The sequence below is a fragment of the Phoxinus phoxinus genome (genome assembly GCF_949152265.1).
Source record: "Phoxinus phoxinus genome assembly, chromosome: 20".
Classification (NCBI taxonomy): Eukaryota; Metazoa; Chordata; class Actinopteri; order Cypriniformes; family Leuciscidae; genus Phoxinus; species Phoxinus phoxinus.
The window spans coordinates 22,480,493-22,507,901 of record NC_136895.1 but is presented as its reverse complement, the minus strand read 5'-3'; the positions used below and the strand labels follow the sequence as shown (position 1 = coordinate 22,507,901).

At 36.1% G+C, this 27,409-nt stretch overlaps 1 protein-coding gene across 2 annotated transcripts in view; it reads left to right on the top strand.

Annotated features, from left to right (window-relative positions):
• The window catches only part of LOC306988935 (NACHT, LRR and PYD domains-containing protein 3-like), a 57,868-nt gene extending 41,790 nt beyond the window's left edge, over positions 1-16,078 (top strand). Inside the window, exons 16-21 of one of the 2 annotated variants that reach the window (XM_079594160.1) lie at positions 6,182-6,355; positions 6,900-7,070; positions 8,475-8,648; positions 9,934-10,092; positions 13,236-13,419; positions 14,225-16,078. In XM_079594160.1, the coding sequence (XP_079450286.1) occupies positions 6,182-6,355; positions 6,900-7,070; positions 8,475-8,648; positions 9,934-10,092; positions 13,236-13,386 (829 nt within the window). In that variant the 3' untranslated portion in view covers positions 13,387-13,419; positions 14,225-16,078. The remainder of the gene's footprint in view (positions 1-6,181; positions 6,356-6,899; positions 7,071-8,474; positions 8,649-9,933; positions 10,093-13,235; positions 13,420-14,224) is intronic. The other variant, XM_079594161.1, reaches the window with a different exon arrangement.
• Positions 16,079-27,409: the final 11,331 nt, after the last annotated feature.

Sequence of the window (27,409 nt, the reverse complement as noted above, 5' to 3'; positions counted from 1 at the left end):
TAGGCGTTTAGACGATAACATGTCATTTACTAACCGATGTTGGCCGACAGCGTTTGTTTTACCGTTCTTGATGCTTAAATAGTAACATTGTTAAAATCAGACATTTTGTTGAATTAATAATGGCACAGTACATGATACATACGTTGCTACATTCCAGTTGAGCCTCAGTTGTGCTGCACAGATGACAAAACACACACAGGCGAACACACGCGATAAAGCTCGTCTTTAATCTGCTAAATTATTGTTTTTTGAATCATTCACGAAATTGAGATGACTGACCGGGATTGAGATGGGATTATGGGGGGTGCCCGAATTGCAGAGGCAGGCAATACACATTAATTGCGGAGATATGACCTAATATTCAATAAAAATAAACATAAGACTTATTCATGTTTCTTTATTTATTTGTATCGATTGCAAAAATTAACTAGATTAATCACACTATTTTTCTAATTAATCACGATTAATCACCATTCAAAAACCTTACGACTCTTTGGCTTCATTTAAGACTTTAACTAAAGACAGCTCAGTCTGCTCTTGTGAGGAGTAAAATATTTTAGAAATCTCTCTGCATTGATGATAATAATAATAAACTACAATAGCCCATGTTTTTTCGGGATTTGAACCCATGTCATCTAAATTATTGAAACCTTAGTTCTACCACTCGACCACAAATTTACTGAGAAATGCCCAAGATCAGTTGTCCAGAGACGCTCTTTTCATTCGTCTCATTCCTCAATAGAATAGTCAAAATAATCAGCATCATTGCACCTCATTTATTTTCACTGACTGCAAGATATGGTGTTCTTGTGGTGTATTTTTTTGTTTATTATCGCGCTGCTCCCCCAGGAATAGGCTTCTGTTGCCCACCGACATCTACAATATGAAAATATAGGCTATATTGTTGTTGTCTCTATTTTAACTTTTGATTCTATTTTTCTGTTCTAAAAGTTTGTTCTATTCGGTTTCAAATTTACTTTTACATATTTATCTTTTTGCTTGCGTTAAATTTAACCACCCAGCAAGCAATTTTGCGTCTAAAAGACGTCTAATAGTTGTCAAAACACAGCCCAGACGTCTAGGCTAAAAGGCGGCTGAATTTGGGCTGTCAGTGAAAATCTAATAGACATCTAACCATAGCCCAATAATAGACTAGTCATCAATTAGACGGCTATTGAACGACTACATATATACGTCTAATAGATAGTGCATATGGGTCTAGGCTAAAACAAGGCTGAATTTGGGCTGTCAGTGAAAATCTAATAGACGTCTAACCAGAGCCCAAGAATAGACTAGTCATCAATTAGACGGCTATTAAACGACTACATATACATGTAATAGACAACAAAATGATGGCTAAATGATTCTTTTCACTCAAATATAACGGGTTCTCAAATGACAATCCATCCAAACTAATTAAATATAAAAGTTTTATTTAGAAAAAGAACATTAAGAACTTAGACAACTTACAAAAAGATCAGAACATAAAAATGATTCAAATAAAATATTAAAAATACAATATAAAGACGATAAAAAAATATGGAACATCAACATCTTAGGATAATAAAAATATAAAGAATGACCAAATAAAAAACCTGTTGGTTTATAAAACATTAACTGTTGGCTTTATTTCCTTAACCACCAACCCCCCGCCAACCCCTCTGATGCTTGTTTAAAATGCCCCCCAATTGCATTTCTGAGCTCAAACTCTGTTGCTGCTGGGAAGTTGGTCATCACAGCATCTGCCAAATAAGAAAATATATATTTTTATTTTTGCACAAGAAAAGCATTGTTGACAGTTTAACCTGAAGTGTGTATAGACTAATACATTCACTTGTACTGTTTTTGTGTGTGTGTGTTCTGTTATGGTTTTAATGCACATCTGAGCTATTTGCATTATTATGGACTATTAACCTGTAGGCTACTGTTTTTTTTTTTTTTGAGTTCTATTTAGGCTTTATGCACATCTGAGCTATTGGCATTATTGATATACTGCCGGATACTTTTTATAATTGCTAATTTTATATTGCCAATCATTTGTATGCTGTATTATAAAATGAATTTGAAAGTTTCAAACTTGAATGAATGGAGGCATCTTGAATGATACTTCATCTTATTGTGTACAATGAAAAATATTATTCTACTCTGTTAGCTTATGCTCTCTCTCTCTATAATTTGTTCAGTAAAATTCAATATTAGGCTATAGTTCAAATCAATGATGGACTTTGGCAAAGATGAGAGCTTTAGTGAGGAAATGCTATTTTCATATCATAATGATCTAAAGAAAAGAGTAAAATATGTTTGGCTTTCATAACACACAATAGGTTGCACATGTTTCACGTTTAGCCTACCCCTTTGGATTCAGATCATTCGAGTTTAAGGGAACATGGAAACATGAGGTTGCACGTGCATATGTTACACTGTAGCCTACCCGCTAAAATGTCACGATTCCAACAACACATGATAACTAGGGATGGCTGACGAAGTGTTTCATCAGGTGTGATCCGCCGAATCAGCGTTTGATTGACATGGTCGGGAACAGACCACACAATCGCACATCTGTATAAAAGTAAAATCAACGCATATTATTGACCTCGTGGGTTTTTGTAAGAGGAGTTTGATTTTGAGATAGCGGATTTTTGGTGATATAGTGACATTTATAGTGCGATTTCATTAGTTATAGGCTATTTAGGCTTACATTTAAATTTACACAACACATTTACTGATAGGCTAAGACAGACAGAGTATACATATAGTGACATATTAATACATCAACGATGCGTATTTGCCCAGAACTCATGATCCACTTACTTACTGGAAAGAGAAAGCATTAATCTTTCCTCATTTGTATGTCCTAGCTAAAAAATATATATTTGCATGCCAGCAACAAATGTCCCTTGTGAGAGGATTTTTTCAAAGGCTGGAGAAATTATCTTTAAAAAAAAGAAGTGTGCTAAGTCCTTCCACTGCAGAGAAATTAATATTTTTGAATAAAAATCTCTAAAAAAGTGACACATTGTGGCTTGATTTCTTTTATTAATATTAATTTTGCATGATCAAAATAACATTATGCACAGTGAGGAGCCTATAGGTTACAAGCTTCACATATTAGAAAAATACAATTATAAAAAAAAAAAAAAAAAATTTAATGGCTCGTCAAGGTTGTTTCAGAGCGACACCTGCAAGTGACCACTAGGTGTCACCGTTGAGACGGGTATCGGATTGATTCGAAGCCTCGAAACAATATGGCACATTTGGTTCAACTGTTTCATTGCTTCATGAAGCCTCGATCTGCCCACCACTAATGATAACAAATAATTTAGATACAAATTATGAGCATATCAAAACGAAAACACAGATACTTACAAGACAAACGTAGGAATGTCTTTTACCTGTTCTCTTCGACCGACAGCTGAATGCAATGCTCTGGCTCGTTTAAAATTGTTCAAAATGGTAGAAATGTTTATATCCCGCGATCGCAAGAACAGTGATCTCTAGCTACTAACTATCAAGTCTTGTGTTGCCAGTAGTCATGCCTCAGTAGGGCTGTTGCCATCTAGCGGTTGAGAAATGTATTTGCATTTTTATTTAATTTAAAATGAAAGACGGTCAAATAATATCGATCGTAGATTGCGTATGAATGTTGTGTTTGACAGCAAACATGAAGCTGCATGGGCGAAAAACATGTAAACAATTTTAAGACTATTTTGGCTTTTCTAATCGCTGGTCTAAATCAGGGCTATAGCCGTTAAACGTAGACCGCTGATTGCCTCGATTTCGCCGGGTGGGCTAAAAGCAGACTGCGCTAGCCCGTCCAATTCAGAGCTAAATCGTGACTACAGATCGACCATGTCATGAAATGACACTTGCACCTTGTATATATTATTACCAATGCGAACATGGGATATCAACCAACATCTAATGCGTTGCCTGCACAAAAAACCTACAATTAATCAGTTTTGACTATAAGTGGGCTACAAATAGCCGGTCTGACTACGAGCTAGATCGTGTCTATGCACAGCCTACACATAGAACATGTCAAAGAAATGAAACCAAACACCTTACTCACAGTTGACTTTGCTTACATGATGGAATATCATACATATCGCAAGTTATTTTGGAAAAAAATTACATGTAACCAGATTCAATGTTATTTTGTCTAGAAGTGAAGTGGGTTACACATAGCCGGACTAAATCGGGTCTATATTTAACCGAGACGGTGAAATGACGGCTAATGCTTGCTGGGCAATTCTGTTGTAGCCTAATAGGCCAATTTAAAAAAAGTTGTTTTTTTCCCCAACATTTTTGTTTTATTCTGCTTTTTACACATTCATTCAGCCTCATTTTTAAAAGTTTTTTTTAACAAGACCTTGTGCTGTTTTTTTTTAAATAAACCGATATCCTACAAACAGAGATATATAATAGTTCACTGTTCATACAAATAATTGTCTATATGTGTACTATATGTAGACTAATTTGTATATGATCGTTTGTTTAAAAAACATTAATCAAATTGTATTTATTTAATTACTTAATGACATGCAGTTTCAACTCCACCAAATCTGTGTTTGTTTCATTGTTGTACAGCAAATGTCAATAGCTCTTGTTTTGATTTTTCATGTTTGTTGTAGCCTTATTGGGAAATTACTGTAGTTGTAGTATTTCATTGGCATTAGCCCCACACTTACATTTTAAAATACAGCAATTATGGTATTTTGCTAAATGTCCCTTTGCGTCACCTGGCGGTTATTTCGCGAATGACTTTGAAATGCGACTGGTTTATTTTTGCCGCAGGGTAATAGGCATTCTGGTTGGCCACCAACTGTAATTCTTAAAATCACATGTACAGTTTAAATCACATGTACAGTTTAAATCAAGACACTGAGTTCACAGTTTTGGTGAATTCCAATTGTAAGTGAGCATCCTTATGCCCTTCTCACTCTGATAGTCCTTGAAATGGGGACTTTAAGGGCATCAGAGCTTTTGCGTGTCATAATGAAGCGGTTTGGAACACACTTGGTAAAGACAAAGACAATGTAATTTCCTCATTATTTGCACTTGGAATGTTATCATGACAACACAGTATGGAGTCCAGCAGCCCATTAACTTTTCTTACAAATAACATTCTTACATCAATATGGTGGTTGCTGCGTTCCCTCTCTGCTCTCGAATTTATAAAAACTTGCCATATCTTCTTTGGACACTGGTATAGTCACATTTACCTTACTGTCTACTATTAAAAACATTTCTGACCTATTAACTTATTTAAACTTCATATGAAATTCAAGATGAAAATGTGTGAAATGTTTAAAACAACTTGAATTATTCTGATCATATGTTTACTCAAACTCTCCCGCCATCTGTCTTTAAATTGAATCTCGGGGACTCGTCACCCTGGGTCACATGACCATAAATGATTACCCTGTGGAGTGAGTGAGACAAAAGTCAGGAACAGCTCGGCAGCCTTTATACTCTTTTCAATGTCGTATTCATCAGGGCTTCTTTCCGCTATGCATTCCACAGATAAGAGACCCATTGTTATACAAGTTTCTATTAACACTTACAGTAGCTGACACTAATACCACCAAAAGTAAATGCACTCTGACCTCAAGGACCAAAGGTCCCTTTCCAGCTGTCCCCAAAGTGTCTCACTCCTGCACGTTCACAGGTATACAAACACAAATATTATCTCTCGTTCAAATACACATATTTTCCGTTCACATACCACAATATGAACATAGAAACATGTGACTCTCATTACAATATCTGTTGAAGATCAATTAAAACAATTTTTCCATTACACGGACCAGACAGAGTTGTCAGTGATTCTTCCTATTGTAAAGTCATTCAATGTGTAACCAAACCGATCCATCGTGCAGTGCACACAGCAGCAACTGAATGTTACCCCAGATAGTCGTGTAGTGTGGAAAGAACAGTGATCTGACCACTTTAAAAAATAATGCAATGTGAACACTGCAGTCCATCACTAACAGACTTGTGGAAAGGCCCTTCATGAAGAGATTCAGTTGTTCACTTTCACTTCGAACGTCCCTACAGATCATGTCTCCTCTGCCATTGAAGGGCGTAAAAAAATCAGTTTGGAATTTGTCCATTATTTGTCATGAAGATGCTATAACTTTGCTGAATGAAGATTTTCTTTTTCTCATTTCTCCAAATGTAGGTTAAGCTTCTGTGAAATGACAGATGAAGGTTGTTCTGCTGTGACTTCAGCTCTGAGATCAAACCCATCACACCTGAGAGAGCTGAACCTGAGCAGGAATAAACTAGGAGACTCTGGAGTGAAAAACCTCAGTGATCTACTGATGAACCCACAGTGCAAACTGGAGATTCTACAGTTAGTATCATTATAGCCTACTGTACAGCAGTCACTGTGAGATTACAGTTTACAGTTTATTTTAAGACAACAGGACTCAAGTAATAGTGTTTAAAGCTCTGCACCTTCTGTTGCACTTTATTTTAAATGTCTTTTAACTAGTAATAACTATTAGTGTGTGTGTGAATAAATATTTAAAAAACTCTAGTCATTTGGGATCTCCTACCCAAGTAAAATTGGGGTGGTGTAGTCAAACGCAGTTAAAAAGTACCTCTATAGCCCTTCACAATAGACATTCAATATGTCGTTTAACCTGACTAAGGTCTGTTGCGTTAAAGTTGAAGAATTTGATACAATGTACTGATTGTGTAAATGTCGTTCTGTAGAAATCTGCTACGATAAAGAGTAAAGAAAACTGACAAAAGATATTGTTGAAAAATGATAGAGAAGAATCAACATCTTCCAGCACACAGAACTAGTGTGACAGTCTTAAAAACAGAGTATCAGAAATTAAACTAGTGCCTGATGTTGCATTTCAGTTTGTCTGTTCTCTTTCTGTCTTCAGTCTGTGGAGTTGCAGTATTACAGAGGAACAGTGTCTCATCCTGACTTCAGCTCTGAAATCAAACCCATCACACCTGAGAGAGCTGAAACTCAGTATAAATGAAATAAACACAGGAGTGAATCACTTATGTGACGTACTGAAGGATTCACACTGTAAACTGGAGATTTTGGGGTCAGTAACATTCACATACATCAATCATAATTCTTAAAATCACATGTACAGTTTAAATCAAGACACTGAGTTCACAGTTTTGGTGAATTCCAATTGTAAGTGAGCATCCTTATGCCCTTCTCACTCTGATAGTCCTTGAAATGGGGACTTTAAGGGCATCAGAGCTTTTGCGTGTCATAATGAAGCGGTTTGGAACACACTTGGTAAAGACAAAGACAATGTAATTTCCTCATTATCTGCACTTGGAATGTTATCATGACAACACAGTATGGAGTCCAGCAGCCCATTAACTTTTCTTACAAATAACATTCTTACATCAATATTAGGGCTGTGCGATATATCGAAAATATCGAAATATCGCAAATTCGCATATCGCGATATGCATATCGTAATGATTTGCGATAAATGAACAAAATAATACAAAGCTATATAGTTTTACGACACAGATCATCTGACATGCGGACGTTAGTTGTGTGCGTGCGTGCGCATAGCGCCGCGTGCTCACTGCTCTGACGTCTGACCATCAACAAGCCAGCACGCAGTGAGTGACGCGCTCATAGCAAACTAATATGATAAAATGAGCCAGCCTGAGACATCCGCAGCTGCTGCCGACGATTTAGTGCCAAAACGAAGAAGCACCTCAAAGATATGGCAGTTTTTTGGATTTAAAAGAGATGACCACATGCAGACTGAAGTTATATGTAAAACATGTAAATCTCGTGTAGCAACGAAAACGGGAAACACTTCAAATCTGTTCAGTCACCTCAAAGCAAAGCACAACGATTTGTATCAGCAATGCTCGGCAGAAAAATCTTCAAGCTCAGGTGAATCAACCCTCGTTCACCAACCCAAGCAACAATCCATATCATCAAGCTTCGAAAGCATAACACCATATCCTGTAAGTTCCCGCCGTCATAGTGAGATAACCAAGGCCATTACACGCTATCTGGCAAAGGATATGGTTCCGATCGCCACAGTCGGGAAATGTAATGTTAAAATGTAATTTGTGTTAATGCAACATAAAAAAAACTGCTGTTGTTCACTTTCAAAAGTTGTAGTGATTTCTTTCCCCTAAATAATTTGAAATTTTGGTTATATGATTTCTCTTAATACAATTTTAATTGATTTTAGAAAAATAAATATCGTATCGCATATCGAATATCGCATTATTTAGCAAGATATCGCATATTGCATTTTTCTTCAATATCGCACAGCCCTAATCAATATGGTGGTTGCTGCGTTCCCTCTCTGCTCTCGAATTTATAAAAACTTGCCATATCTTCTTTGGACACTGGTATAGTTACATGTTACCTTAGACAGTTTGGAATTTGTCCATTATTTGTTATGAAGATGCTATAACTTTACTGAATGAAGATTTTCTTTTTCTCATTTCTCCAAATGTAGGTTAAGCTGCTGTAAAATGACAGATGAAGGATGTTCTGCTGTGACTTCAGCTCTGAAATCAAACCCATCACACCTGAGAGAACTGGACCTGAGTTGGAATAAACTAGGAGACTCTGGAGTGGAAAACCTCAGTGATCTACTGATGAACCCAGAATTCAAGCTGGAAAAACTAAAGTTGGTAACATTTTACTGTACAGCAGTTACTGTGAGATTACAGTTTACAGGTTATTTTAAGACAACAGGACTCAAGTAATAGTGTTTATAGCTCTGCACCTTCTGTTGCACTTTATTTTAAATGTCTTTTAACTAAAAATAAATCTTAGTACACATATATATTAAAAAATGTTTCGAACCGCGTTATTTTCATACACAAATCAAATGTCATCTAACCTCACTTAGGTCTATTGTGTTAAATTTGAAGAATGAATACAAAAAGAATACAGATTGTGAAAATGTGGAAAATAAATCTACTGCTACGATAAAGAGAAAAGAAAAGAGAAAAATGAAAGAGAATAAACGACATCTTCCAGCACACAGAACTAGTGTGACAGCCTTAAAAACAGAGACAATAATCACACACACAACACAATAGTAAAATTTAGAAGTTTTGAGAGCCAAATAAATAAATGTATACATCTGTAGCAATTTAGTCTATTTCAAACTCTTTCCATCTGTTTAGAGGTGCTTGAAGTGCTCTGTCTGGTTTAAAGACCAATAGGTGCTCAACACCCCCGTATATCCAGGCCTGTTTGTGCTTCGTATCACCCGAGATAGGAACGACTAAAAGAATCAAAATGTTTAAAGCTACACTATGCATTTTCTTTTAATTTATTTAAAAAATAACATGTTATTAATCTGAGAGTGCAAAAAGATCAGTCTTCCAAACTGTGGCTTTACCCAAATACACTTTGATAAACCTGTAATATTGAACTGTATTTTAGAGCTGTTTGTATGGATGTCATGGGGAATTACTTGCATCATACACACTTACACAGAGAAAAGTAACTCCAGTACTTAGTTTTATTTTTCACCAATAGAGGCACAAAAGTGTAGTGTAGCGATAGAGATACTCAACCCAAAACTGAAAGTGTCATCATTTACATTCCTTAATGTCATCTCAGATGTATATGAGTTTATTCAGATGAACAAGATTTTTAGATAAATAATCTGTCTCTATGTACTAGACTTCCAAAGATGACGCTTCATAAATCACACAAAGCACACACAACGGTTATCCATACGACCAGTTGATAAAAAGAAAAAACGATAGGTGTTTGTGAGGAAAAATAATAATATTTTAAACTTTTCAAACAATAAACCATCATAAACCAACTGTAACCTTGTGTGGAATATCTCTTTAACAAACACTTCAACACTTTAAACTAAGACACTTTATACTTTATACAGATTTGTGATCTGGTGAAAGTAAGATGATCTCTGTCTGTTTGTCTCTTTCTAGCCTAAAGGACTGTGGCATTACAGATGTTTCTGCTTTAACTCGGTCTTTGACAAACTCAAATGCACTGCAGTTTTTAAAAGAGCTTGATCTGAGAGACAATATGATCAGAGACTCAAAGCAGCTCAGAGACGTGATACGAGACTCAAACTGTACACTGAGGTGAGTAAACATCAGTGATGTTAAAATACTTTCATTAATCTCTGACAGTCTTTCAATATTTGTGCAAGGAAAATATAATTAAGTTTTATTGAAACAATGTGGGCAAAATTTAAATTGATTGAAAACCAGTTAAGCACAAGCCCGCCCCACAGCTAATTCAAAGTCATTGGTCAATCACAGTCACCTGACAAGAAGACTTCAGACTTCAGACAAATCATGGATGAATCTGATTGTGAAAAACCGTAATGCTTCTAAGGTTAAAACGCTGTATAATGCAGGCCAGACAAGAAGTTGGCGATGTCAATTTGTAAAGAAAGAGTACGCGTCTGCGCACATACGCATTCAAATGCACACACAGACTAAACACGATATGTGCACGCCGTCACCGTTTTCACGTTTTTGAAGTTTACACTGAGATGATAATATTGTTTTCAAAAACTTGCACTTTGAAACATGTTTCAAAGTTTGCGTTCTCAGGCCACCAAAATGCGGTGTCATGCAAATGAACGGCCAGAATGTATTCAGAGTTTTCTGTTTTCGTGTAAATGGCCCTATACATTTTTTTACAATGGAAATGAATCAACCCTGAACTTGCTTAAACTGGACAATGACTTTCTTCTAGAGCTGCTCTACAGCCCCAAAAAAATCTGTTGCTTTAATTTCCAGTTATCACTGTAAAACTGCTTTGAAAAAATCTGGATTGTATAAAGCGCTATATAAATGAAGGTGACTTGGCTTGACATGACCTATGACATCTTTAGAATCAGCCGGGGGGCGAGGTTTGTACTTTAGTGGTTTCTGGAGAGAAAAAGAACTAAGGAACAAACAACTTTATTGAACAATAGCTTTATGAATTGCATCAGTAGAACATCATTTGAATTTGAGAGAACAAAACTAGACTGATAGTTGTACACAGATTGTAAAACGCTGGTAAACTCAGAGCAGATTCCAGCTTCAGCTCACAGCGTCCAGCCTCACATGATCAATGTGTCTCTCTTGTGTGTTTTTACTGTGACAAGCATCACGTCACATTGCTTGAAGCTTTCTTTACTTTCCAAACTTTAAGAAATGTGTGAGGATTAGGGCTGTCACTTTTGAGAGAAATCAAATTCGAACGGATATCAAATATCAGGCAATGTATTCGAATATATTCGAATATCTACGACCCCCCCCCCCCCCCCCCCAAAAAAAAAAACAAAAAAAAAAAAACACATAACGGAGATTCAATCACATATTTATTAACAGTCATAGCCTGTCTGAACATTTTTTTTTTACTTCATGTTTGAAACAGCTGGTAATCAACTTTAGTGCCACTATGCATAGCCAATCACAACATTAGGCTACATGAAAAAAAACTGAATCGGAACAGCACGGCACAAACCATAACGTTACAACTTAAACAGCAGCCAGGAGTAAGGCATATAGCAGCCTAATTCATTTTTTTATATTGTTTGCTAGAAACACCAATCTATCGACTTGATCTGGATCAAGTGCGGCTCTCTTTTTATTCACGATGTTCCCCGCGGTGGAGAACACGCGTTCGGAGCGCACAGACGTGCCTGGCACACACAGGTATTTGCGCGTCAATGTTGAGAGAAGTGGGTATTTGTTGCAGCCTGTGTCTCTCCACCAATGCAGCGTGTTGCTGTCTGCGGGGAGAGGAGGTTCAGTCATGTAGTTTTTAAGCTCCTGGATACCATTAGTGTTGTGTGTGGGCGAGTCGATCGATTTATACATGTCCCCAAACAAGCTTCCCATGGCACCTAAGGCCGGAGCCACGTCTTCCCTCTTTTGCGCACAATCGCCGTCGATCTCACTCTCAGCTTCCTTCAGCTCCTGAGATAAGCTTTCAATTACGAGGTGTTTCTGTCCAGGCGAAAGGTGAACCAAGCGGCTGAACCGGGGGTCCAGAAGGGCCGCTTTATTGAGAAGCATCCATTCATTGCTGTTTTCACTGTAGCGCGGTTTGAAATTGTCGACCATCCTCGCTAAGAATGGAAATAAAATGAATGAATCAATTATTATTATTATTATTTATCAATTATACCTTTAAACATAACAGTATCTGAAACTAATTGTTTTATTTTTAGCTCGTGTTATATTAACTGTCAATTTTCTATTTATTCCCCCGAAAAAAACGAATTTAACGAAATTATAATTTCGACATTAATGGAATTAGGACGTTAATGTTAAGAATTAGCCTGTGCTAAAAAGGAATAGAACGAAAATGACAAGCCTACCTTTCATTTCTTTGATAGCTGCTCTCTGTGTTGCGTTAGGAGTGGTCAGCTGAGAGAGCATAACATGTTGCAGAGGGAGGACGGCGGATGCTGTAGGGTAGGCATCGGTGGAGAGGGCCTGAGTTGCAATTTTGAAAGGTTTCAGTGTGTCTTTTAGTTGTTCAACCACAGACCACTCCGAAGTGCTGAGTTCCAAGTGAGACATTTTCTTTTCAAAAATGACCGCGGCCACGGCTGCTTGCTGTTCGGAGGCACGGCAGATCATGTCATATGTCGTGTTCCATCTCGTGACGCAGTCATTTATCAGTCTCTCCTTTTTTAGTCCGAGAAGCTCCTGCTTTGCCTCTAACAGGCAGCAGTCACCAGGAGACTTTCCAAAATGAGCTGCCGTCTGTTTAAGGCGAGAAAGGGCAGTATCAATAGCCTTCACGTCTAGTCCTTTGCGCACGGCTAGGTTTAGAGTGTGCGCCAAGCAAGGTACATGTATGAGGGCTAAATCGCGTATGGCTTTCACATAATTCTGCGCATTGTCTGTGGTGACCGCTATTACTGCTTCACGGGATATATCCCAGTCGTCCAGGGTGTTGCTGATGCTCTCTGCGACATGGGCAGCTGTGTGACTTCCCCTTAGATCTTTCGTACAAAGAACGAAATTCTCGAGGTCCCATGTGTCTGAAATGAAGTGAGCTGTGATTGTCACGTAAGCATGTGTGGCCAGTGATGTCCACCCGTCTGTAGTTAGAGCGAGTTTCTTGTCCTGCAGTAAGGTCTTAATGTTTTCTCGTGTGGTGTCATACAACTTTACTATGCGGGTTGACATAGTGGTGCGACATGGAATTGTGTATCGTGGCTCCAGTTCCATTATGAGGTCCTGAAACCCGTCTCCCGAAATTATACTTATAGGTCTCATATCCCTGCAAATAAACCTTGCCATCTTATCGGTGATGGCCTTTACCCGTGCATCTGGCAAGGTGCCGACCGGTTGTGCAGGAAAGTATGCAGTCATGCGATGTTGGACGGCTGGCGATGCTCTGGCCGTCTGCTGTGTCTCTGACGCCGCTGCCTCATTTGGATGGTAACTCGACAGGTGAGCGCGAAGATTGGATGTCGAGGATGCGTATGTAAACCGTTTTTTGCAAATTCGGCAAACTACCTTATCTTTAACGGTTATTTTACCATCTACGGCGTAGAACTCAAAATGTTTCCAGACACTACTTTTTAGGTGAGTTGGGGTCGTAATTGTCCGCTCATGTGCGTTCTCTTCCATTTTCAAAACAGGGTGGCTAATGTAATTCATAGAATGTATTGGCTTGGCTATTATTCGCGCTTGATTTGGCATGGGCCTATGCTACAATACGTTTAGAGCGCCCTCTACTGGATGAGATGTCAAACAATAAAATAAAATAAACGCGCTACATGGCACTTTAAAAACCGGATAGTTTATTTATAGTTCGAATACGGATATTTCACGTCATGTTCGAATGCATATTCGAATATCGAATAAAAAGTGACAGCCCTAGTGAGGATCTGATGTCTGTACAACTTAATCTAAAATGTACATTCTATATTCATATATAAACTCTATTCTCAACTGACTATCAGTTTTATATCTTTAAAATGAACAGGGATTTTGGTGAGACCATTTAAACCTACATCTTCTGAATTCACAGTGATTATACAGAAATGCATGTATTTAATAGCAAATTTAAACTGCTTCAAACCACACTGCTTTGACAAATGTAAAGTTTATCATACTAGCTCTTATGTATTAGGCTATTTAAAATGACTACTAATGTAACTGCATTATTATAAATATACATGTACACAAGAGATATTAAATGATTACTGTTGTTTTAGTGCTCTTACAAATGATCATTTTATTTTATTTACAGGTGAAATGGATTGAGAATATCTTGGTCAGAGCTGAGATGAAGCAAGAATAAAGACAGTTAGTATAAGGCCTACAATCATGATGATATTGGAATTAAACTCATCCATATTGAAGCAATTCAAATATTGCTAATCATAACTGTCATTGCCAAAATGTATCAAGTGATATTGAACGTTAAATTGTTGTGGGCTACATGATTTCTTTATGCCTTACTGTCATTTTCCATTTGTGGACATTTTCAGGGATGAGATTCTTCCGGAATAATCGGCCTAAAATCATGAGCCACGTGAATCATGCAGATCAGTAATAAAATAAAAAAAATTGGGTGGGGGTTTGTTGATCACTGCCCTTTCATCTTAACCACGCTATGCGATATGGGATAATATTAAATCATTGTCTGTGATGTTTTTTTGCTATTCGCAATCAGAGTGAGGGAGAGAGTCCCCACTAGTGATAATGGCCGATAGAACTAAACAAAAGTTTAGTCTGGTTACACTTCAGGGCTGTGATATTAATCTAATTTTAAAATTAAAATAATATATTTGAGGTTAAAACTTTTAAAAACTAGCCACGTTCCGTCTAGCGCAAATTCCTTTCCTTCACAGCGGTGAGCATTCTTTCCTCCCTAAAACCCAAACTTCACGTCAGAATCGGCACAGTCTGTGATTGCTGTAAACTAATACCGCACGAGAAACGCCAACTTCAGGGTGACTCATGTGTGTGCTCCAAAACAGGCAGCAAAAGACAAGTAAATTATACATTAAGCTTTGTGTACGTCTAAACCATCAAATGCACACAAAAATATGTCAAAATGAACGGCTTGTATATTCACTTAAACACAGTTTGTCTTAAATGAGCGTAAATAGTTAGGAGAAAATATGTTGTGTGTTGTTATATCTGCATTTGGTCTTAAAGGGGCAGCAGTCTAATAAACCTGCTGACAATTGTGCCATTAATGCGAATCAAAAGACACATAGAAGATTACTTGCAGCTCTTTAATTTCGTGTTGGAGATATGGCAAAAATATCATATCACGATTTTTTTCAGGAAAATCACGATTTTATCAATTCTTTTTCATGTTGATTTTACTATTTTGCAAGTGACCATTACAGCAAAACTAATTTCCTTATTTTAAAAAACAAAGCTGTTTTTTCATTATTTTCTTATTAAAAATATACACAACATAATATACAATATACTGTATTTTTCAGCTAGTGGGTGTATTTAACAGTAGCATTCAATGCTTCCCAGACTGAAGTAAAGTTCCGCTTGCCTGTCAATCATCCACTGCTGACACAAATGAACTTCGCCAGTTACATGCAGCTTTTAATGAAAATAACCCCCTGTACAGAAAACTCTGAGAAGCATACATACAAAACTTATTCAGTAAATGCCCAATTATTCTGATTCATACATCACAATTGTTTAGATTTAAAATCTATAAAAAATGCTGCACTTTAACCAAACCTCTTTCTAGAGACCTTGGCATTAACTTTAGTGTAGCCTATATTATTAGTATGTGATTATTTAAAAAAACTTACTTTTTGATGTATAGCTGATTCAGTTAATAACAAATAATCTTGTTTATTTGTTTAAAGTAGAATACTGTTCTTCATCTTCACAAGTTTTTCTTTTCATCAGATAACTCTGTCATAGCAACAACTTAATCACTTACATTCTATGAATCTAATGTACTTTATTTCTTTATCCACTCATGGTTTTTGTCAGTCTTTTTGTTAATAAAATTATTTGTATTGCACCTGTGTGTCTCCCTTGTGTTGATAATGCTGTCAGACACAGTTATCCACTGTCTCATAAATCCTTTAAGATTGGTCAGCTGACAAACTCCCTCCAGTTTACATATTTGTTTATTCTACAATTCTCCTTGATTGTTTGTAAGTTAAGTTATTGCAATAGTTAAGGTGAAATTCCCCAGCTGGAGCCCTGGGTTAAGTTATAACTGTTCATTGCTTAACTATAATCTCTCAGTCTTCATTAAACACATGTTTATGAAGGTTATGAGGCAAATATTCTGCCTCAAATGTTTCTCCTCAGGACAGTTGGTGGTCAAACTGAGCTCAACAGTCTTCAAGACTGAGTTACCACTGTAAGTCTCTCAGTTTTAAATGTAAAGTTGCTTGTTATACTAAAAGAAATGAAAAATTCTGAAGCCGAGTGGCAATTTTTACTTTTTATTTTTTTTTAAACAAAGATTTATGAAATGGGAAATATTTGACAATAAACTGAATAAACGGTAAATAAGAGAGATGTTCATTGTTTATTAAAATGTAAGTATTAAACAAACTGTTAGAAATATACATTTTAGAATATTAAGTGTTAATTTATCTATCACTGGCATTAACGATGAGGCTATAGTGACTTTCTCTAGAACAAGTTAAGATGTGATGGTTTGGGGATCTTTTGGCTTAATTTTTTTATGATTTTTGTTCAGGTTTGTGCTTTTATTTTCAAGTCTTTGGTCTCCGTCCCTGTTTGAAATAATTTATGTTCTATTTAAATTATAGTCTTTTTCTATAAGCAGCATATACTATAGGATCTTTACCTTATTGGGGAAAAGAGAGCACAGAAAGCAAATAAATTGAGAAGTCGTTAAATCTTATTGTATCCTGACTACGTTTCCATTTAACTGTTTTACACAAAATGTTAAAATTGTATCACATGCATTTTGTGAAATATTCATTGCTACAGAAATAACTTTTATCTACAATGTACAATTGTAAATATTTTTATTTACTTACCTGAACAACTATTTTTTTAAACCACTATTACTTAACTGTAAATAGCAGTGTTTTGTCAGTCTTTGTCAAAATCTAAACTGAACAGTGGACATACTGTAATAAACTGATATGCTTTTGTCTCTAGACGGCGCCGTTCTCATGTCTACCAGACAGAAAGACTCTTTATTACTTTTTCTTTTTTCAACCCAAAGAATTTGAACGGAGGAAGTCAAAACGCCCAGTCCATGTTAATCGAGAAAAGAAGTATTGCTAACATGAATAGCCTATAGTTGATGGTGCAGATTGCAGAATCTCTCCTTCCTTTTTCTCTAAGATGTCTTCAAAAAGAAAAGAAAACGCATTTCAGCGATCAGAAAATAAAAGTGCTTCAAAGACTTCTGGATCATTCTTCTTGGTGAGCGAGCATTGAGCAAGATTGTCGCTTTGCAAGTAGGGGAGAGCGGGGCACAACCTAACGCATTTTGGTTTTGGCTCAATCATTTAAAAAATAATTAGGTTAGATTAATATTTTTTTTTACACAAGAAACATACACATCTCTGCTACAAATGAACACTTAACGTTTTTTTCTAGGACCTTCCATTTTCGTACAGTTGCACTGAAAGTGACAGAAGTGCAAATGTTACAACTTACCCCATATGCGGGGTTAGTTGTATCAGACAGAGGGGTTAGTTGTAACACTTGTTTGTAACACACATAATTCAGTACTATTTTATCTGTATAGTTTGATATTGTTTGTACATCTGTATAGATAGATATCCATACATACATCCCTCATCCAATCATCCTTCTATTATGGATCAATATCATGGATAGAGATATAGGAAAGGGCTGCACAGTTTTGCATGCAAAATTATTATTATTATTAATAGTAACAGTAATTATAATAAAAACAAGCTTAAAATCACATTTTAAAGTGTTTATTACATGAAAACAGGCAATATTTTTAATAAATAAACAAGTGATCAATATAGTAAACAAATCCCACAAAGTGACATTTTTTTTTTAATTCAAATTCATCTGGCAGAAATACACAGAAGGTCCCTACTCACTCCTCCATCTGTTTTCCGCTTTGAATGTCTCATTCTGTAAAAAAAAAAAAAAAAACTGAAAGGCTCCCTGTTTTTATTTCAATATCGTGAACACTTGGCGGCTTAGTTGTAACACTGTGTTACAACTAACCCCGCTGTGTAAAAAATATTTTAAACCTAGCTAACAGTTGCTAGGAGTTGCTGACATGTTTTAAAATGGTGCCATGTTTTAGCCAACAAGACAGTGATTAAGGCAATATAAAGTTAGATTTGGTGACGTACACACACAACTCAGAAACAGAAAAATACGTATGATGAAAAAAATACTAACATGGTGTCAAAACACTCTTTGTCCCGTATCTTCACAAAATATTATCAAAACTTTTTACAAATCCACGGGAGACCGTCTTCTGGCAGCGAGCGAAAAAGAGCGTAAACGCAACCCGCGTGACCCTGAGTAACTACATGAAAAGTCTGTGTTACATTTAGCCCCGCGTTAGGTTGTGCCCCGCGCTCCCCTAAGTTTAACTTTAATTACAGTTATTTGGAGATTTTTTTTGTTTAAGAGGGATGCAAATTGGAATTTACAGTAGGATTGTAGATTTGTTGTAGAAGATAATGATGCCGCCAGAAATAACTTGAACAAACTTTTGAAGTTCACGCGTTAAAAGCGGTGCTTATGTCAGTGATATTGGAGGACCAATTTCAGTATAGCTACTGCTATATTGCACTTTAAGCGTTTTCCTCCCATAGAAAACAAAGAAAACGCACAATGACGTGCAGTTGCGTTCAGATTCTGGCACATCTGTATCACTAAAATGCATATCTATCTGTTGCACATGACTGTGCTTTGGCTAAGTCCAGTGGCGGCCAATGTAAAGTATCCCAGGCCTATTCCAATTGCTGTGATTAATACACACACAACAAAATAGGCGACAGTGGGGCACAACCTAACGCTTTTTGAATTTCTCAATTTGTGTAAATCCACTTGGTTCAGATAATGTATTTTTTTTCCCCAGGTTATTGTATTCCCCCCTCAGGTGATTATCGTTCATTAATACAGTGTATACTTTATTTTTTTCTTGATACACCCCGAAATAATGGAAAATAAATGTGAAAACATGCCCCATAGGTGAGCACATTGTACATTGTCATTCATTTTGCGTGATTAGTGAACTTCATCACACCTATAGGTTTTGCACTTAATAAGACTAAGAGACATTTTATATTTATTTATATTTGTTTTTATTTTTATGTTCAATTTGTGGAAAGTAGGTCACACACAGCCTCAATTAGAAGATCTGGAAGCTCATAAATTTACAGTAGGATCTGAAGAAACTCGTGTGAAATCCTACGAGAAAAACCAGTCAGTTGAGTTTGTGGCAAAACCTTGTCTTTCAATGCATTTGATAATTCATATTCATAAAGTAGAACTGAAATTACATTCATTACAAGATTATTAGTTAAACCTTTAAAAATGCACCTATTTTCCCAGTCATGAATTTTGTTATTGAGGATTTCTATAAAATATTGTGCAAAAATCTCGTCTCGTGAAACCAATCTCGTGTCTCGTCTCGTGAGATAAGTGTCTTGTCACACCCCTAGTATTTAGTGATGGTAAATTACACTAAAATAACTTTAAATTGAAAATATAATCTATTTAATCTTAATCTACATTTATAATTCACAACCTATTTTTGTCCAACTAAAGTTGGCTACAGACTTTGATTCTAACTAGTATCCACAAATCCTAGTTATGGATTGGTTTATGGTTCTGTGATGAAGTTTTCATGTTTGGGTGTTGTATTAGTGACTGTATGGTGTTTAGTCGTGATGAATTTTACTCTCACATGAAATGAACATGAATCTGAATCATTGTCTTTTCTGTTTCTGTCTTCAGTCTGTGCGGATGCAGTATTACAGAGAAACAGTGTCTCATCCTGACTTCAGCTCTGCTTTCAAACCTTTCACACCTGAGAGATCTGGACCTCAGTGGGAATCAAATAGAAAACAAAGGAGTGAAGGCGATGTGTGAAATACTGAAAGATCCACGCTGTAAACTGGAGAGATTGAAGTGAGGAGAATTCACCAACAAGAATCACTTCACTTAAAATCACTACAACATTAGAATTGAACTAAAACCTGAGTTAGCATTATATTTGTGGAAAATAAATTCATCCTAGTGATGTGTTTTGTGATCTGATGAAAGCAGGGTCTGATATAAACACCCACCAGGTACCAAGCGCAGGTCAATTTTGGAAAAAAATTTTTTTGCAGAGACCATAGTGGGTGATAATTTCCTTACAACTTAACTTCTGTGGCCCGAAGAACCTCTGACAGTCACTAACTTCACTAACAATTATAAAAAAATGTGCAAGTATTAGACGCTTTCAAAAAATGGCATAACAGCAAGATAACTCCATGACCCTCAAACCAGACCGAGTGTAAGCAAAAGAGCACAGAAACAAATTGACAGAAGGTTGCAATAAGTTGTTGAATTTTTCTAAAATGTGTGCAAGAAATTATATTTTTGATAAGCGTAACTGTAATGGGATTATAACATTATCAGAAAAATAACAAGTTGCAGAGGAGTGAATGTGTGTACTTTTTCTTTATTATTTATAAGTTAGTGTTATTTAAATTATTTGGGTTTTTTACTCTTTTTATAAAATGACTGGTTTCCTGTCAAATTTGAACTTGATGCAAAATTCATATAGGGGAATTTCTTTGGCATTGGAAGTCCATTAGAGGAAAATCACGTGGATTCCCATTGAGATGACCGTTTTAACCTGCAAGAAGATGTGACTGTGCACTCTGGGTGAAAGTAAAAATTCTGTCTTTTCTTTTGGCTGTCTTTCTGTTTGTCTCTTTCTCTAGTTTAAATGACTGTGGCATTACAGATTTTGCCGCTTTAACTCGATCATTGGTTGAGAAGAATGCACTGCAGTTTTTAAAAGAGCTTGATCTGAGAAACAATAAGATCAGAGACTCAAAGTAGCTCAGTGACGTGATACGAGACTCAAACTGTACATTGAAGTGAGTAAACATCACTTTGTCAAAGTCACGCTTGTCTTGCAAAGACAAACATATGAATGTAACAAATATTATTCTAGTCAAATAATGTCAAATAATGTAAAATCAGTAATTTAATTGTAAGTTATAGTCTATTACACTTTCTACTCAAAGTAATTGAAATATAGTTACTAATTTACAACTTGTTCCACATAACATTGATTGTCTCTTTTGATTCCTCAGAGTAGACCGTGAACAGACTCTGGTCGGACGTGGACTAAACCTCATTGGTGGATGTTTTACGTCCTGGTCTAATGCTCAGGATCTTGTGAATTCAACAGGAACAGACCTGACATCATCAGATGAGGAATCCTCAGAAGGTTATCACTACTGTTATACATGTGATGTGATTTCTGTAACCAAAATCTAAAATGTTCATTATATATTCAAATAGGAATTGTGAGTATATCAGCTCAAAAAAAACTGAAACATTTTAAATCTTTAAAAACACCAGAATGTATGAAATGTATTTTGGGTGAGATGTTACTAAACAATTCCAAACACTACGCAAAAACCTACAGTTATAATGAATTCAAGATGTTTATACACACACATGAATTTATTTGATAGCCTATTTAAACAGCTTCAAATAGCATTGCATTAACAAATGTATATGTGTATTATACGAGTTCTTATGTGTTAAAGCAGCATTAATAGAAACGTAGGCCTACCTGTAAACGTGAGTAATGTTCAATGTTTATTGTTGGTTTAGTAGCCTATTCATAGTACATATTTTTTTTACAGGTGATATAGTGGAGGAAGAAGAGTCTGGACGAGTGGGATTAGATGGAATATGAGTCTACATCATAATGATGTTGCGATTAAACTCATCCGTGATGAAGCAATTAATAGGCTATTTGCTAATCTTAACTGTGATTTGTAATTTAGCACTTAAATCAGGGATGAAATGGTTACCGGTTTGACGAAAAGTTCCCACGGTTAATAACGGTTCATATCATAATCATCATTAAAGGGCACCTATTATGATATTTAAAATGTTCCTAATGTTGTTTAGGGAGTCCCCAACAACAGTTTTACATGCACGCAATGTCAAAAAAACACTTTTGTTTTCGTATAATATGCATTTATTTTAACCTGATTTGCTCACCGACTCCCAAATGATTCGTTCAATCGACTCATCTTTCCAAACCCCTCCTTTGCTCGACGCTAATCTGCGATTGGTCAGATGACCCAACAGTGTTTACAGAGATAATACTTATTGTTTAACACGGAGTACAATGATGCTTTTATCAATTAAATCGTGTTATAATGATTATAGTCCACTGCTTTGTAGTTTGTAGTAAAAAACTAAAAATAAGATAAAGAATTTAATGTTATGTTAGCGAGCATAGCCCAGAGTTCATATTGTAAAAGCACAATCAGTCTTTGTTTGCATTAGCCCGATGCATAAACATAACGTTTTTACAAAAAAAAAATGCAGTTACGTTACTAGGAGGTATTATTCTATTCTTTAAGACAACTCCGAAAACAACGACAAACACTTCACATATCTCAATACAATTGTCATTGAAGACCTAGAAGCTAAACGGTGCTTACACAACAAACAAAATAATTATTAAGCATGCTACATAAAACATAAAAGCAACAATTTTTAATAACACTTAAGGGTTGTGATACGGAGGAGGAAGCTGATGCAAATACACTTGGAAATGAACCTTCCTTCAATATCAGCCGGCTCGCGAATCCAAGTTTGATTGCATTTAAAAAGCAATCGTCTTCAAAATGGCGCGAACAAAGCACAAGGCTCGGACTATACTTCTGTGGTATAGTTATATATATGAATTGTAGCCACTTAGTCTTCAAATGCTCCTCCTTGGGCAGATGAAAAAAGTTGGCTTTTGAGTCGCACTTCAGAACACAGCGTCTCGTCGACATGATGTTTCCCTGCTGGCCTTGGAGCGCAATAAGTGGGCGTATAGTATTCAAATAACTTGACAAGTTGACGTCATATAGTCAGAGAAAAAGCTTCGGTCTTCTAACATTCATAAAAATGACTCCGATTCGACTCTTACTTTTGAAAGACAATAACTTTATATACGGTGCACTTTCATATTTCAAACTTTGCAGGATGATTTTGTTCACTTAGATCTATGTTACACACTACATGAAAGGTAAATTTCTAAATTCCATAATAGGTGCCCTTTAAAAAACTCACGGTAAATACTGCTTGGCAACAAGCAAAGTTAGTAACCGTCTAATGCAGACACAGCATAGGTTTCGTCTTTGTGTGGAAACATGACGGAAGGTAGAATGCCCAGGCGCGCGGGAAGTCATTTTCGACAGGGGGTTCTGGCGGCGGGGTGGGGATACTGACACACAATCAAAGACAGTACAGTTTATTTCCCGTGCTATACAGTTCTGCAGGCCATAGATATTATATAGAGACATATATGATGTCTATGCTGCAGGCAGGGGCGTTTGTTTATAAAACACCAGGCTGGGTCGTTAGGCAACTTAGGGGGGTTCGGGGGCGTGCTCCCCCGAGAAAATTTGGATTTCTCGGACCTACATGTGCCTTTGTTTGAAGGCCAAAAAATTGGAATACAATAGAAGCAAATAATGAATAAAAATAAGTTTATTTGTATTATGTACAAACTTTTATTTCGTCATGTTTTCATAGCTCAATAGATATTCGGTGTGCTCAGATGTGTGCCCGCTGCAGTCGCAAGGAAACATGCACAGACAACCACAAGTAGATTAAGTGTTCATAAACCGCATAGCGGCCAAAAAAAGGCCTAAGTGCCACAAAGTAACAGACTATGCAAATCTGTCTTATCCGAGGGACATTCTTAAACGCTTAACGATCCTTTATATAAATCTGGGCCTGCACGGCGGCAGGAAAAAGACGCAGAGATGTAAGACACCGTGTCTCTACCTTACGATGATTTCGGTACACCAAAGGTAGCACCGGGAAGTTCGCCGGCGGGAACTACAGAAGCTTGTCCTGCCCGTAGTAGTTGGGCAACTTGTGTGTGGGCCGTGAGTGTGCGTGCTGCGTAGGCGCGTCAAGGCACATCTGATTGGCTAATACTACACACTGAAGATAAATTAAATATTTTTTTAATTAAATAATAACTAAAATTATCCCTCTCTTCATCCCACACCCCAAACATGACATACAAAATGTCGTGGAACAGAAACAACAACCAGAAATATTTATAAGCTATCATTTTATTGTCATCACAGTTTGCCAACAGGGGGTGCTGCAGCACCTGCAGCCTAGTTCCCGCGTCCATGAGAATGCCGAGAGAAATTATATGAAAGAATGTATGTATGTTTTACATTGCATTTCTTTCTTATTATACAGAATATGTTTATTTAAATTAGTATTTGTAAGTTCTTTGTCTGTCTCATAAGAAACTCTGTAGGCCTACACAAGACAAAGCTTTGACTTTGGCTTTGAAAGTCTGTTCTCCCACACCAGCCCAGACTAATCTTTAGTAGAAGAATTATTAGTTGACAGACTTTATGTATCCATATTATCGATATGTGCTTTGGCTGTCACCAGTACAGATTTTCCCTTTTTGTTTAGTGATTTTAGTAAGTGAACCAAACATTTCCCTTCCAGATCACCGTACAATGATAATGTTAGCTGGCTATCTTTTTTTCTATCTGTGTTGAATCTGAGAGAGAGAGAAAATTTTGAAGAGAGATTATACATAAATAAGGAAATAAATAAGGAAATAACAATAAATAAGGAAATAACAAATAAAAATTAAAGCAAAAAAAACTTGCACTGACATATCTTAAATTATATCAGTGCCATTGTTTTGTCTCAAGATGTACACCAGTAATGTTTTTTTTTTACTGGTAAAGCCCTCTCTGTGAAACTGGGCCTATTCCCCACCTTGTATTTATTTTTTTCATGTTGTGGTTCAGGGCTTCCGTAGTATTGTAATTTGTTGGCATATTGTAAAATAAAAACGTGATAATATTATTTTGTTTGAAGTGTTCATTGGTTCAGAAGACAAAAAAAAAAAAAAAGTCACATCTGCAGTTCTCAAGCTGACCACGAGAGGTCAACAACCATCACATTATGTGAAGTACAAGCAACACATTTTAGCATATCACTTTTACAGCTCTAAAAGTATTTTACAGCTCTGCTTGTGATTGCTTTTCCTATGGAATTCCAAAGCAGCCAAAGTAATACATACATAAATGAGGAATAAATAATAAAAAATAATTACCTTTTATTTCCTTATTTATGTATAATTGTATTTTTCCACATTTATTTTTGTATACAGTGCTATGCATATGTTCTGACACCCATGCTAAAAAAGAGGAATAAAAAAAATCATATTTTGGAAATTTATCTTAAAGGGTTAGTTCACCCAAAAATGAAAATTCTGTCAGTAATTACTCACCCTCATGTTGTTCCAACCATGTAAGTCTTTCGTTCATCTTCGGATCACAAATAAAGATATTTTTGATGAAATCTGAAGGCAGTCTCACTTTCAGAGGGACCCAAACTCGCCGGCCCAGAATAGATATTAAAACATTGTTACAATAGTCCAAGTGACTACAGTGGCTCTGCATTAAGTTTATCATGCGACGTCAATACTTTGTGCAGAAAAACAACAAAAATAATGACTTTATTCCACTCTTCATTTCTTTCTCTCTGGGCCTCGAGTAAGTTCACGTAGTGTTTTAGCGCAGCGCGTCTGTGTTGCACGTCACCACGTAGACTCACTATTGGCCGACGCTGGTCATGTGTGTGATGCGTGGTGACAATTATATTACACTATATATTTCTCTATATATGCGTGTTTATGCTGCATGAATAAATATATTTGCAATAAATTACACATACAGTAGGCTACTATATCTGACCACATATACATTATGAAGTGTATTACTGAATATAAAATTACATACATTATGATATATTGTCACATATTTATGCAGACTCTTCTGTAGATGTAGACTCCTGCAACTCACATTGCAGTCAGAAATAATAGGTACAGTATAAATTATATAAAGTTATTTATGCACATACAGGTACTTCCAAAGGACAGTGATCTGAGAGGGTTTCTTTACTGTCCTGTGCAATGGAAACAAATGGGCATTACAAAGCGATGTAAAATGACCTTTTGATGTAAAAAGTTACTGCATGTTTCACCACTTTCTTGGGAAGCCATCCAACAATGGCTCATTCAAAATCATCTAGTTCTAAATCTCTCAAAAACAGTTCCATGTGTTTTTCCATTAAAAAACTTGATTTAAAAGGAAGATTTAATATTAATATACAAAAAAAAGAAATTCATTACAGAATTCAAATATCTAGGATTGGTTTTAGATCCTCAACTAAAATTTGAAAAGCATATAAAAAAAAATCTTAAAAACAATACAAAGTAATCTCAACTGTTTCAAATCAATTAGAAGCTGTACAGAACCATGCAGCCCTGCTGTACATGCATGCTATGATTTTCTCTCATTTATCATACTGCATGACAGCATGGTCACAAGCCGCTCCCACTGCAACCAAATTCTGTATACAACCGAGCAATAAAAATGGATAAAAAAACAATACGTCACCATCACTGTACCATCCTCAAGAAATATAATTTAATGAATTTTGAAAGCTTTAGCAATTTTTGCTTTCTTAAATGAATTCACAAGTGCATTAATCATTTAGTACCTGAGCCACTAAGTTCATTTATTGAGAGACAAAGCAGCACTCGAGTCACTAGGAGCTTCACAAATCATGACTGTAAGATACTATACAGGACCAGCTTTGGTCAGACGACCTTTTCTGTGAAGAGCTCCAAACTCTGGAACTCATTACCATCTGACATCAAGACTGTAATGGATTTTAAAGTGTTTACTTCCAGGCTAAAAAAATGGTTAAAAACAAACCAAAAGTGTACTCATTTTTAATTATTGTAAGTAGGTAAAAGTTGTATATGATATGCATGTTTATATATCATGTATCGTGTATTTTTTTATTTTATTATGTCATTTTTTTCGGGTAAATTTCATGGGTAAATTTTATTGTGTATAAAGGCCCAACCAGGGACAGGAGTTGTTAATATATCATGTTTATATCTGTTTTAAATTAAAATAGTGAAGTATGTTTTGTGTCTAAAAGCCCAACCAGGGACAGGAGTTGAAAATGTGCAGTTGCTATAAACTTTTTATGCAGCACTTCAGTGACAAGCTTGCTTTGACACTGTTTGTATGCATTGTCCCTGTCAAATAAATACAATTAATGATGAATGAATGAACGTAGTAGTATAATATTCACGCTCCAGCAGGAGGCGGTATGCACATTTTCAGCCAGTTCAAAACCCGCCAGTAAAACCCAA